The sequence below is a fragment of the Misgurnus anguillicaudatus genome, chromosome 13 (assembly GCF_027580225.2).
Source record: "Misgurnus anguillicaudatus chromosome 13, ASM2758022v2, whole genome shotgun sequence".
NCBI classification, from domain to species: Eukaryota; Metazoa; Chordata; class Actinopteri; order Cypriniformes; family Cobitidae; genus Misgurnus; species Misgurnus anguillicaudatus.
In genome coordinates this window covers 2118953-2134431 of record NC_073349.2, presented here as the reverse complement: position 1 = coordinate 2134431, position 15479 = coordinate 2118953, and the positions used below count along the sequence as shown (strand labels likewise).

General features: G+C 37.1%; 1 protein-coding gene across 1 annotated transcript in view; it reads left to right on the top strand.

The window, feature by feature from the left end:
- prdm5 (PR domain containing 5) overlaps window positions 1-15479 on the top strand; it is a 111741-nt gene that overhangs the window by 57032 nt on the left and 39230 nt on the right. The window contains exon 13 of the mRNA XM_055188410.2: window positions 4125-4218. Coding sequence (XP_055044385.2) covers window positions 4125-4218 — 94 coding nt within the window. The remainder of the gene's footprint in view (window positions 1-4124; window positions 4219-15479) is intronic.

Here is a 15479-nt window from a genome sequence, read left to right as displayed (position 1 = left end):
CCACCATAAGACAGAGACCAAAACCGCTGCTGTAAAAGACCGTAAAAGCTCATCTCAGTTTTGCCAGAAAACATTTTGGGAAAATACTCTGTGGACTGACTAGACAAAATGTGAACCTTTTTGAAGGTGTGTGTCCCATTTTGTCTAAAATTAACACAGCATAGAAAAAAAGCATTATATCAACAATAAAATATAGTGGTGGTAGTCTGATGGTCGGGGGCTGTTGTTGAGTAATTCGTTGGAAGGATGCATGCGACCTGCTATCTGAATGGCACACATGAAAAGAATCGGGGAAGGATTAGGGGTAACCAGGGTCTATTTTATCATTTTACCTTGTGCTGCTTCAGGACCTGGAAGACTTGCTGTGATATGGAACCATGAATTCTGCTGTCTACCAAAAAATCCTGAAGGACAATGTCCGGCCATCTCTTCATGACCTCAAGCTGAAGCGAACTTGAGTTCTGCAGCAGAACAATGATCCAAAACACACCAGCAAGTCCACCTCTGAATGACTGAAGATAAACAAAATAAAGGCTTTGGAGTGGCCTAATCAAAGTCCTGAACTGAATCCTATTGAGATGCTGTAGCATGACCTTAAAAAGGCAGTTCATGCTCGAAAACCCTGCAATGTGGCTGAATTACAACAATTCTGCAAAGATGAGTGGACCAAAACTCCTCCATAGCGCTGTAACAGACTCACTGAAAGTTATCACAATTGCTTGATTGTAGTTGTTGCTGCTAAGAGTGTCCCAACCAGTTATTAGGTTTAGGGGCAAACACTTTTTCACGCAGGGCCATGTAGTTTTAAATTTTCAACTTCAACTTCAAACAACTTTATTTATCCCCGAAGGGCAATTCAATTTCTAGTCTACCAGTCGTATCAACAAGACAAGACAACACAACACTTAATTTAAGCCTACACACAAACAGAGAAACATTGCCAGTGACATCATTTTGCATAGATAGGCATAAAAAAACAAACAACAAGCAACAAGTACACCAGCCACAGTACTGACTAAGCAGCAACCAATGCTCACGATCATAATAATAAATAGACAATATGAAACAATAAATACTAATAAATAATAATGCAAGGTTTAGGATGGCTGGCACCTAGTTGCCGCTGTCCACAGTATATCTATACAAAATTCTGGAGGTGGGGACAATACTTTTCACACCACTGTATACTCGGGTTAAACCTAAATAGCAGTGCATGAATGCACAGTTTCCTGAACTGTTCAAATTTCTAGTCCAAAAATGAGACAGTCAAATAAAGCAGTGAGCAGTTTATTACAGGCATATAGTTTTTAAACTAGTGTGTGTGATTACGGTTAAGATAGCATTTGACATTGTCTGATCGGATTACAGTCAGGGGAGAAATGTGACTCACTGTTGGCACAAGAGTAAAGGACCTTAAACATATTCAATTACTGTTTGACAGCAAGAGGAAGAGAGCGATGGAGAGGCCAGATAGACTTCAGATACGCCATCACTGATGTGACACTTTAACAGTTCTTGTGTGTTAGGTCTACATGGACTTGATTTACTTCTAAATGAATGTCTCTACTCTTGTAATGCGCACAACTCTTCATAACCTTTTGCTTTCTTTTATAATTGTATAATTTTTTTTATACAATACAGTGATATTGCAGTTATATGATTTTAATTTAGTTCTTGAATTAATAATTGATTCTTTTAAATAATGTGCAGTGATAAATCATTCACATTAAAACCAGGAACATTTTAAAACATAATTAAATGCTGTGTCTGGCTTCGTGACACAAACACGCTCATAAAAGTGCACAGGCAAATTCAGAGGACATATGTGTTTAGGACTTTATACAACATCATGGGGTGTGTTTCAAGGGATTAGACAGAAAGAGTTTTAAACAGTTCACCCACACTTCTCCAGTGAGTAAGAAAGAGGGGGTGCATCAAGAGTAGTGGGAGCTGAAAGGAAGTGATGGAGGTGAGGAAGTGGAGATGGGAGGGGAGAGATAAGGAGCGGGAAAGGAAGTAGGTGGAAAAGGGAGGAAAAGAGGAAGACGATAAATAGAGGGTGAAAATAGCAGGAATTGGAGGAGTTTGAGACGCTGTTGCCCTCCGCATTTTAAAATAAGCCCTGTTTATAGCATGTTCATGGGAATACTGGCCCAAATGATAAGATTCATTGTTTTCTTTATACTTTAACAATAATGCTTATGTTATTCATAAAGAGAACATCAGCATGAGAAACTAAATGCTTGATATGTTAGATAATTTAATACCTTCCTCTGTTTGTAAAACTGCAGGAAGACGCAGATGTGTAAGATTTTTGTAGCAGTAAGAAGATTCCTAGTAAACTTGGAGACCCAGTTAGGATTATGGAAGTCCTAAAATGTTTAGTCAATGTCTGTCTACCATTGCTTTCTTTGCTCCTTAGAACCAAAACATAAATTTTTAAAGTGTTTTGGGTTTTCTTTTCAGAGTAAAAAAAACAAACTAAAACAAAAGCCATTATTTGGGGAAAGTCTTAACTTGAACTGTGTCATTGATGCACAAGTTCATGCAGTTATTTTATAATACTTATGTGTCCTTTTAAACGGTTTTATCTGTTTTGGTTTTGTATAATAACAAAATAAGTGTGAGAAATGTGAATTTTCATTATTAGTTTAGTATTTCTTTAAAGGCAGAGCAGCGAGTGTCTGTTTTTCTTAATTAATATCAATCAGTTAAAGGTCACATATGACCTTGCTGAAAAGCTGATTATTTGGTTTATTTGGTGTAATGCAGTTTTAACGTGGTGTAAAGTTAAATAACACAGTATTTTTCACATACCATCCGGTATATATTGTTGTTCCTCTATGCCCCGCTTTTTTTAAACACAAAGATTTCAATAAAGCTCATTATTCTGAGAAAGCGTGATGTGCTTCGATCGGCCAGCTATCCAGTGCGTTGTGATTGGCCAAATACCTCAAGAGCATAAACAGAAATGTGACGCTCCTTACCATATTTGGAAGATCAGCTCCCAAGGTTAAAAGTAGCTCAATTCAGAACTCCACCAAAAGACAGCGGACCTGGCAACGCTGGTGAAAGAGACAATATTGTATTTTCTTTATCAATATAAGCCCGAATCTGATCAAGGAAATGCAGATGAACAAGCTGATCAATTATTTTTGCCAGTGCGACTCCAGCAAAACGTAACAGATTGGTAAGGTAAGGATACTAAAACATAAAACCATGTTTGCATTTGTGATCATAGAAATGAAAAAACATAAAGCACTACTCTACACTGCACAAAACTCACGTTTGAATCATCAGTAAGAAAATCTTTAAATATGAAAACATAGACTACTTATTGAATCAGAAGAGCCAGACTGTACTTGCAAAGTTGGAATTGCTCCACTTTTAAGATGAAGCCTTTGTGCACATCCAGTCTTGTACTCTTCCATACAATCTAATATTTGAGCTGCATTGTTCTGGAACAGCTGAAAATAAAATGTTTCTTATTGTTTCCTCTATTGGAAGGCCAAACAATGTAGTTTGCCAAACACAAGGAAAAACACATAGTGGCGGCAACAATACTACAATGCAAATGAAAGTTACACCTTCTTTCTTTTCGTAAACATTAGGACGGTGTTATGCAAATGTTCTCTGCAGAATGACGTCTAACTGCGGGTGTGTGTTTGAACCCGGCATTTTAGGAAGGTGTGGATGAGGCTTTACTTAAAAAAAAAGATATCTTTGTGTTTAAAACATTAATATTTGCAACTTTACAGATGAATCATGAATCAAAAGCCTCCTTTAAATAAGAATAATGGGTGGTAATGTGGCACGCTACGAAGCTGAGTGTGCATTATTTTCAAATAATTCAAAGGACCAGAGTCAATTATTACCATTACAAACATTGCTCTGGTGGTTATTTAAAAACAGTTGACAGGTCAGGTGTGCGTTTTTTGAAAAATAATGCATACCCGCAGAATATTTCTCAAAGAATCGGAATAAAGCCCTGTGGTATAAATTCCATAATAATCACTCGCATTAAAACTCATCAGCTTACTTTGGCCCAGGCTGTGTTAAGAGATCAAAGTGTTACTCTTAAGATGTTATATACTTTATTTTTACTGTATTTTTCACCCCATCAGACCCATACAGGAGAGAAAGAAAAGATCTGCCCATATTGTGGACAGAAGTTTGCCAGTAATGGAACTTTAAGAGTGCACATCCGAAGCCACACAGGTCAGTACTTCAACATCATTTACACTGAAACATACTGATCTGTTTTAACACTGCTTGCCATCTGAAATAATTTCACCGTCTTATACTCATCTGATCCATCTTTAAAAGTTTGCTTTAGTTACATTGGCATTCAAATAAATAGTATTTGGACAGTATTGTATCTTGGAATTTTATTCAGCTTTTTTATGAAGAGTTTCGTTGCAAAACGAGATGAATCCATTTTTTACATTTTTGTCAAAACATGTTTATTATTATGTTATCATGTTATTATTTTGTTTTAAGGTGCTACTTAGCTGTATTTTTTAAGTTATGAAGGTTTAAATCAAAACAAACCAACTGCAGTTGAATTGATATTAATTGGAATGCACAACCAAAAAACCAGATTTCTGAACAATTAAAAAAACGGATTTATCTAGTTTTGCAACGAAACCCTTCATATATTATTAGTAAATGTGAGCTTTGTGTTATAGCAACAGATTAAATTTGTAAGTTTCAAGCCCCTTAGCATCTCATGCCTTTAGAGTGCTTTCATGTTAGAGATCTATGTAGAGCGGTTTGAACGGTATGCAAACTGGAGTGGGTCGAGCGTGTTGGGGAAACTGTGGTGCAAAGCACTTCATCATGATTGGGGTCAGTGTTGGGATAGTAGTCATTTAGACAGAATACGGGTGACATCTTTGGGGCTGTTATGATGGTTGTGGACTTGCGACGTGGTTTCTCTCTCTCTGCCTGACCCAGCTAGGTGTTAAAGATATCTGTTGAGGCATCTGTCAGCTGTGCTGCACAGTTTCATTTTCAGAGTTTCAGAGTTTTTTTTACGAATAATCAAATAAGAATAAAACTCTGCACAGTCTCTGTAAGAATTAAATATTCCCTAACCCTAACGATCTAATAGTCCAGCTGACACAATCCCTATAGAACTACTTACAAACAAGCATGCTGACCAGTGATGCGCAGGTCAATGTATAAACAACCCGCACCTGACCAAATCGGACCGATGTTTTCAACTAACCTGCCCGCAACTCGGACCGCAAAAAAAATAAAAAATAAAATAAAAAATTTTACCCAATCCGCTCCCTGGCCCGCATTTTTTAAAAGTAGTCATTGTTTAAAATAGTTAATTGGTATCTTTGTTTCCGACAACCCGACCGACCGTGACCCGAATATCAATAAAAATATTTTTGGATGACTCGTAACCGGGGGTGACCGCAGGCACCCGTTCATTTCGGATCACCTTCATATTGGTAAATCATACCGGCTTAATTCACGTATCTGGCCAATGCTGATAATTCATTTATAAGCTATTATCACAAGATAATATCATGTGCTGGTAGTATTGTGCATCCCTATTCACATTCCCAAATTACAAACTTTTTGTTGTGTTATCTTTTAATTAATTGTCTTAGATGTGTGTTTGTAGATTAATAGACACCATATATTGCACTTCACATTTTAATATACGCAAACTAACATTTGAACAGACCAAAACATGTAATATTTGATGAAAACTGTGTATAAATCCCTGTGTCTTTGTGCGTGTTGGAATGCAGTAGTAATGGTAAGAATAATGGGTACACATCAGTGAATGGAGAGGAAAGAGCTCTCTGAGCAGGCATTCAGCACTGTGACCCCTAACCTTTGCTGTCTGTAAATCTGACTTCCCTTTCTTTAAACTGGACTCGTATTCACATGCATCTTTTAAAGAGACACATGCTCAAGAACATCTGTGTTGTTGATCTGGTAATGATGTTTGCGTGATGGCAGATCATTCACATGCCCATGAGAGAAAAGTTAGATATTTTAGCTTCATTCAGCTTCCTTTTGGACCAGTGAGATTTCACTGTGGGCAGATCTACCCAGCATGATGACATGAACATAAGCAATTAAGTGATTGTGAATGTACTGTTTATATGCACTGTCACTTTAATATGGACAAAAAATATGCATATACCATTACTTATACAACAGATGCTTGTGTCACTTACATTCAAGCATTTGGCAAACAGTTTTATGCAAAGCAACTTCCAGTGCATTACAAGGTAAACATTTCCTTTTGTCAGTGTCTGTGTTCCCTGGGTTCTGACTGCGGGCCTTTTGCGCTGCTAACGCAATGCTCTACCACTATTAAGCTATAATGAAGCACTGAAAGAAGCTTACTGTTCAGTTGGCTGCATCCTCCGAAGGCCGTATTTGAAGGCTGCATACGTCATAATGCTGTATTTCAGAAAAGCAAGTAGGACACTCCGAATGCAACCTTCGAATGCGACCTTCTTTCACGGGAATTCTGAGAATTCATGAGATGTATGCTTCGCTGCTGCAAATAACCCATAAATTCCTTGCGTTGCCGCGAACACCGTCATTTCACAACATCATTCCACACCAGCAGCTGTAAATACTATTGAAGGTGTAATGTTTAAATGTAAAAGTTTTCAAATAGTTTTATCTTTAAGATGAGATAAATTTAAATAGTCTTACACATATAAATGAGGCACCTATATTAAAGGTCACGTTCTTTCTGATCCCATTTTTTAAACCCTAGTTAGTGCGTAATGTTGCTGTTTGATCATAAATAATACCTGTAAAATGATAAAGCTCAAAGTTCACTGCCAGGTGATATTTTTTCTTTAACAGAATTTGCCTTTCAAAGCCTACAGCGAACGTCCGGTTTGGACCACAGCCCTCCACTTCCTGCTTGAATGATGTCAGTAGAACAGTTTTTTGACTAAACTCTGCCCACAGGAATACGTCAGTCGCCAGCTAAGCTCAAACGGCTCTGGCTAAGCTAAGCTGCTATCGAATCACAACACAGTAAACAAACTACACAATCAGAACTCTTTACGTATTTCTGAAGGAGTTTCTGAAACTGTTTAGACTATTAATGAAGTATAATGCAAGTTTTTCTTGCACACGACCACCAATTTAAATTATGATAACATACAGTATGTCAACTGTGAAACTTTTATAGACAGTAGGATCAACTATAAAAATTAAATAATACTGTATATAATGTAGAGTATAAGTGATATTATGTATAGTTATAGAAATGTAGTTAATTAGATAAATTATTGTCTCATTACCCAACAACTCACCCTAAATCTCGGAGAAAAACGGGTAAACTTTTTTTCTTAATATCTGTCTTATATCTCTCTAACAGATATCTGTTGTTTGTAGGCCACAGCTTCTTATAAAATATATTAAAACAACGTATAAACACATCTTATTTTAAATTACTCCAAATTTAGAAATAATTTTCCTTTTTTTAACTGGTGTGAGAGCGCCACAACACTGTAAAAGCTTTGACATAGGAAAGTGATACTTCCGTTTCCTTTTCTGTCCGTATGTCGTCTGAAGGACGTCTCGTTTAATTCTAGGTTTAGGATCCTCTGTATACCACATCCTTCAGAGGATGCAGCCTTCTGAAATGAGATACAGCTACTGTAGTGGGTAATTGTCTTTATTGCCTTTGTCAGGAAAGCTTTCTTCTGAAATCACATGTTTTTCTCTTTCTTACATAATTTTTTGATGAAAGTATAATAGCTGAATTTAATGGCCTATAATCACAGATTTTTTATAATTTTATGCAGATTTTACAATTAAGTGGCCTGATTCACAAAACATTCTAAAATTCTTCTTAAGTGACATTCTTATCTTAAATTTAATTTAAGAAAAAAGCTTTTTTAAGAAAGTTCTTATTTTTTCTTTAAGGATGCTCTTAAGAAAAAACTTAAGAAGAATTCAAATTCTCGAAAAAAAAGAAACTTTCTTAAATAGCATCTTAAAGTTAGGATAACCTTAAAATGTAAGATGTTTTATAAGTTAAATTGATTGTTTTTAGTTTAATGAGGAATTTCATCCTAATAGAATAATAAAGTTTAATGTAATATGTCACGAAACACATACAGTGGCAAGAAAAAGTATGTGAACCCCTAGGAATGAACTGGTTTTCTACAGTGATTTGCCATAAAATGTTATCTGATCCTCATCTAGGTCACAAAAATAAACAAACACGTTTTTTTGTCAGAAGCTGGCAAACTGGAGTCCAATTAATAAAATGAGTTTAAATGTGTGGTTTAGTGCAACTTTGATTGATATTAAGACACTCACACATTTTAAGATTGCTGTCCTTAAGAAGCATCAGCTCTTCTGAACCATGCTCTTATAAAGATATCTGATCAAGAGATGTTGCACTCCATTAGGCTGAAAAGGGATACAAAACAATCTCAAAATGTTTAGACCTCCATCAGTCTACACTTAGACAAATTGTCTATAAATGGAGACAGTTAAATACTGTAGCTACCCTTCCTAGAAGTGGGCGCACAGTCAAGATGACTCCTAAGACACCATGCAGCTAAAGACTTGAAGACATCATCGGAACGGGCACACAGCTCTGTTCCTGAGTCTACCATACGCAAGTCTTTGGACAGGCACGGTGTCTATGACAGTACACCACCTTGGAAGCCGTTGCTCTCCCGAAAAACATTGCTGTGAGCCTGAAGTTTGCAAAAGAGCACCTTGGCAAACCCCAGTGCTACTAGGAAAATATTTTATGGATTGATGAAACAAAAGTGGAATTTTTTGGGAAAAATGTAATGGCGCAAAATGGGCACAGCTTACCAACATCAAAACATCATCCCAACAGTGAAGTATGGTGAAGGGGACATCATGATTTGGGCTTGCTTTGCTGCCTCATGGCCTGGACCACTGCCATCATCGAGGGTAAAATGAATTATTAAGTAAAAAAAAAAAAATCCTACGGGATAATGTCAGGGTGGCTGTCCACCAGTTGAAGCTCAGTAGAAGTTAGTTGATGCAACAGGACAATGACCTTAAGCATTGTAGTAAATCCACTACAGACTGGCTTAAGAAAAACAAAATGTGCCATTTGGAGTGGCCTAGTCAAAGCCCAGACCTTAACCTGTGGAATGATCTCAAGAGAGCGGTTCACACCAGACATCCTACAAATGTGTTAGTTAAAGCGGTTTTGTAAAGGGGAATGAGCAAAAATTGCTTCTGAACAATGCGCAGGTCTGATTCAGAACTACTGAAAGCGCTTGCTTAAAGTATTTGCCGCCAAATGAGGCTCAACAAGCTGTTAAATCCAAGAGTTCACTTACATTTTCCTCCAGCACTATGAATGTTTAATGGGCTTCTCAAAAAAGACACAAGAAACTATAATTATTTGTGTGTTGTCACCTAATGCGCATTGTGTTTGTCTATTATTGTGACCTAGATGAGGATCAGATCACATTTTATGGCAAATCACAGTAGAAAACCAGTTTATTCCTAGCGGTTCACATACTTTTTTTGCCACTGTAAGTATTAGTGATAATTTTAGCTAACATTTTACTTCCTTCATAATACATTCATTGTAATATTACTAACAGCTCTTCTTAAAGATGCTCTGAGCGGGAGTCGAATCAGCAATCTGTCCGTCATTTGAATCGAGTGCTCGGAAAGCCCGGGCACACATCACCTTCCACCTACGTCTATGTTGTGCAGATGCTTGTGCGCGGGAGATGAAGCTGGGCATGTAGAGTAAAGCACGATATTTACTCACCGCATCGCCTTTATATACTAGCTGGCCTCTGTTACAACAGCGAATAACATCATCTATAGTCTTAACGCTTCACTCATTTATATATCGCGTTAATGATTGCAAGGTGGTAAAAAGATCAATGGACGAATAACCTCATTAGCAGGGTAGAATAATTGATTTCAAAGCTTGTAATTTTATTCTTGTAATTTAGGAACAGTCTTACAAACTTCTTATAATTTATCCTAAGAAAGTTCTTATTTTTGTCTTAAAAATGTTTTTGTGAATCCGGCCCAAGGTGTTCACATGAATACTAACATTACAGAAAAATAACATTAACATAAGGCTCCAGTTAAACCAAACATAGATAATCATGGAATTGTTTGCATTGGAAAACCAAATCCAAGAAATCAACAATGGATTTATCTGTCATTCCTTCATCTGACCTCTCCTGTGGGGTTAAAGCTTGGTGTTGACAGCCTGTCTGCAGGTTCAAAGTGTTAATCTCAAGATTGTTTGTGTTTAACCTACTTGAAAAAGCTTCATTTCGATTCTTAAATCAAAGTTAGTTAAACTCAAATTAAATTTTAAACCCAGTTACTGATTAAACTTAATCTTAAACCTGTCCATATGTTTCTCAAATCAGCTCGATTAAAGACCCTAAAAACTTGAATACTCCGTGTTTACTTTTAGAAGCTTTGCTTTCATTTGTTTTATTACCCGTCACACTTGTGTTCCATGGCATAGAACGCTAGATTTGCAATCTTCTGAATGTGCCAGTCAGACGGGCATGAGCTTTACTGAGCCTGTGTTGATGATGTCATGCACAGGCGCCACATGGGATTCCAGTTGTTAGACTGGGCTGTCACTTTCTTTCCGAAATGCATCTCACTCTCTGGTGTCTGTGGGATTTCTGTGTAATCTGTCACAGAGCCTGCATAGTTTGCAAAAAACCTTTAAAACCACTTTATTTTGTCACTATGATAAATCAGCTCTATGAATTTTCTTCTTTTCAGTTAGCGTGCAACCTAATGTCCATACTTGATGAATATTTTATCATATAAGTATTTTTGTCTTCTTTCCATTAATAATGTTTTAGGGTCTACTGGTTATTTTTAACTCGTTCCCTGCCATTGACTAGTTAACTCACAAAAATTCAATTATCTCATTTTTTTGCTATTTTTTTTTTTAAACCTGCCCATATTTGAGAGGTGATAAAAAGAGAGTAAATGAAGGTACACTGAAAAAAATTATTCATTGAATTTAATCAATTTTTTTAAGGTAAGTGGTTGCAATCAATTTGTTTGAGCTACATTTAAACAAAAATTGTATATTTTATTTTACGTTACTAATCTTTTTTGTTTGAATGTAGCTTAAATAAATTGATTGCAACCACTTACCTTAAAAAAATTTATTAAATTCAATGAATCATTTTTTTCAGGATGAAACGTTTTTTGGTTGTTTGTTTGAAAGCAGAGGGTCTGTTCTTTCATTTGATACATTTTATGTTTATATATTTAAAGAAAAACATTTTCTGGAAGGCATTACATTTTTGTGAAAATCATAAAAAATGCTGGCGCTGGCTGGCAACTCTTTTTAAAAATGATGGCCGGGAAAGAGTTAAGTATCCTGTAAACCTCACAAAATTTAGTTAATTAATTAACAATTAATGCCAAAAAAATGCTTAACATAATTACTAAGGTAACAAAACAGACATAATTTACCATCATTTATTCTGTCAATAAATGTATATTATAAAGTGGCTAGTTCAGACTCGAAAAATGCTGATAAAGCACATTTGTGATCACATTTTCACATCATTTGGCAACTTGCTTTGTTGCTTGGTAACCGTAGACAGCTTACAGACTAAAGCTGTGTCCCAATTTGAAGGCTGTGACAGTCTAGCCTTTGAAGGATCTATAAGTTGCATCATCAGCTGTACGCCCCACCACGCCTGTCAGCGGGACACATCGGAGACGTTTCTGACTTATTAAAATAAATATGAAACCAGAAAAATATTTATTTTATTTGAGAAAATATGACACATTGATGTAGATTAAACTAACCAACAGTATATCAAATGAATCAACCTTAGAAATATACGCAACATACACAGAATACTATTAATACAAAACAGAACTTATAATACTAAAACTTTTTTTCTGCTAAATACACACTTTTATTTAACAAAGGTTTTAGATGTTTTTTTATAATATCCAGCCGTTATATAGAGTCGTTACAGGCACACAATAAATATCGGGATAGTCTAGACTGTCATGGATCCATTCGTTAAAGAAGGACGCAATCTGATATTGCATTTTAAACAGCCTTTAAATTGTGACAGCCTTACTCATAGATATGTATAAAGGCTAGATGTGTTTGGCAGAGTCTCTAACGTCATCACCTGGCGGCCATCTTACCTCAGGCAGCTCGCTCACTCGTAGCATTGAGTTTTATTGGTGCAGGTACTTTTAAATGACCATAACTTGCCCAATTTTCTACCAATTTGCAATGGGTTTGGTTACTTACAAACGTTATTAACGTATAATTAGCAACGTATAATTCTGGATGCTTTAACATGTTTCATGAATTTCTTTTTAGTATAAGTATGCAGTGTCATAGGTACATCTTTGACGTTTATAAGAAAAGTTCAAAGTTCAACGTTTTATTTGCCATTTGCAGAGCACAAAGAATTGTACACATACATAGGAATTGTACTGCATCACCCTTAGATAAACAAAATACACCAGTGCCTGCTAACCATGTATACCCTATTTGCTTGAGTTGGCCATTTGTCTCACCAGTGTTGGATAAAGGCTATTATAAAAGCGTGTTTTAAGTGTGATGATACTGTCCGCTCTTGTATGTTTCAGACTGTAGGGTTTGTGTCTGGGCCTCAATAGTGAGTGAGCTGGATGATGAGTATCACGATTGGTCAGGGGCACAAGATTTGTCCCAATGAGTCTCTCTGCAGTTTTTATCACCCTTTGGATAGATTTCTTCTCTGCCTGTGTTGCATTACCAAACCACACTGTGATACCATATGTCAGGTATATGTCAGGAAACCAAACCGTTTGAAAATCGGTAGAAAATTAAGCAAGTTATGGTCATTTAAAAGTACATGCACCATTACAACTCAATGCTACGAGTGAGCGAGCGCCCTGTGGTAAGATGGCCGCCAAATGGGGACGTTCAGCTCAATTGGCCAGCAGCACGGGCCAGACATCTAGCCTTTATACATATCTATTGCCTTACTGACCTTTAGTCATGTTGCTGTGACATAATCAGTCTTGTGCAGGGTTCACACCAGACACGGTAGAGGCGGAAGGCGTGGCACGTGCGGAAGGCGTGGCCCGGATGGTGCGTTCCACGCGAATTGAGTGTTGTCGCAGGAAACGTGCCAGTTGAAAAATCTAAACTTTCCATGCTGCGTTTACTCAATCAGGACCTTGCTGTAGTAGTGACGTGATTACAGGATGTGAGCGAAGTCTCAGCAGACTCGCAGAAGCCCCTCCCATGATGCGAATTTCCACGTGAATGTTTCGAATGACTAGAATTTTACGCGTGAATGATCCAAATAAATGTTCAAGCACCCAACTACACGCGAATAGCATGTTTTTGCTGCCTCTACCGTGGCTGGTGTGAATGCACCTTTGGAATGCAGCCTTCAGAGGTTGCAGCCTTTGAATTGGGACATAGCTTGTGACTGTATTTTTTGCCAATAGTACTACTAATTGCACATTTTCTACACTTTTGCTTAGTGATGCACCGATGTATCGGCCACCGATATTTATCGGCCGATTTTTGATGAATTTGAAACCATCGGCATTTCAGCAACAACACGAGAAAGGCCGATACTGATTGTTTATTAATTAACCGCATAAAGGCAATGAGTTGCATGTCTGTTGCATAATCCAGCATTTTTAACAATAATTATCAAAATAATTAAATACTTCCCAAAACAAAATAAGTTGTATAAATTATAGTTTGTCAGACGTGCGATGAGGGAAAAAATAATAAATCACGCGAGATAAATAAGGTCTAGAGTAATTCGGGGAAATGTCTGCGGTCTGGGCTTTCTTCAAAATCTCGGATAAAGACCAAAAAAATCGCCATTTGCAACTAGTGTTCTGCAGAAATATCAAGAGGAGGTAGTAGTGTTTAATATCGGTATTGGTATCGGCCAGAATTTGTTCTGTTTAATCCTAGCGGTGCATCCCTACTTTTGCTGTTTTAATAAACTAGTATTTATTAAAGCAATAAGCTCCTTTAGGTCCTGGGTTATTCCAGTGAACACCTATTTCCCAGTAAAGCCATTTGGCAATATAGCCATCGTAACACAGCATACCATGCCTTATTGTTTTGTCTTTAAATCTTCATGAAACACTAACCAACAATTCTTTACATGTGAACAGAGTTAGTTGGGTTGCACATCATAGAAGACAATGTTAGTATCTGTTAATTTTAACAGTAGGAGAAACTGTTTGGGAAAGCTTCGAGAGGTAGATGGACTTTGACTTTGCTCATGAAGACAGTTTGCGTCTAGGCAAGCATGCGGTACCATGTCCCAAGAGTTTTCCTTATCTTCAAACACGCCATTTCAACTATAAGAGTTTTATTTGACCTTTGTTTGAATAAAATATTTTATTCAGTCTAATTGTTTCTGTAATACTGCTATTATTAGTAAATCTTAATATTTGTTACACTAAATAGCCTATTATATATTGTGCCCCATCCACTCCTTGCCATTCTTCTCACAGCGTCCAGGCCCATTTAAGTTGTATTGGGTCATGAGGCAGGGTTTCATGACTTTTTAACCATCATCTGAAGGGTGATGGAAGAGAAAAAATGAAACTGTTGAAAATTAGGAAAAGTGTAACATATGGTAGTTTTACAACAACTCTGCGTCAAATTAAGTTGTTGTGTAGAATTTGACCACAGCCAGTTATCCAAGTCTTTATGAGGCTTAAAGTCCCCATTTAACATCAGCACGAAAACAGATCTCATATCAATCACAAAAGACCATTACACTCATAATAAAACACAGTACTCACTGTATTTAAAAGCTACAAAGAGCAGAACATCAAAGTGGATGGATACCAGCCTGTTTTAAGGCGGAATGGGTGTTTTCTTTTAAAGGTCCCAGTAAAAACACTGTCCAAACAAATCCAAGGACTCTAGCGTGAATGGGTTTTCTGTTTGCATGGATGCGTGCCTAATGCCTAGCGTACACCAAAGGATTTTCACAGTCTCAGACTAAAGACCGGCAGTCTTTAGTAATCTAACTGGAGTCTCGGCGCGCTCCCGTCGTCTCGATCGTTAACTGTGAGGTGATAATCTGCAGTCTGCGACCCGATTTATGCCAGTCTTTCTTTAGTCTTTCATATCAAACATGTTTGATATTATCGCAAGTCCAAGCGTAGTCTCATGACGTAACCCAATCAACAACCAATAAACTCGTTCTCCGGAAACAGGAAGCTATCAGTCACAACAAAGAAACATACAGACGGACGTGAAAACACAACGAGCGCGAAGTAGGCGAAAATGGACCGTGTATAAAGAGGAGCGCCTTGTCGAGCGGTGGGCAGAGCAGCTGTGTCTTTTTGATGTAAACTGACATTCATACCACGACAGAGTGGAAAAAGAAAAGAAGTGGAGCGATATTGCCTGTATGTGTTAACATGCTTACTGTACCACTCTATTGAATGGCATAACGTGCTAATGTTTT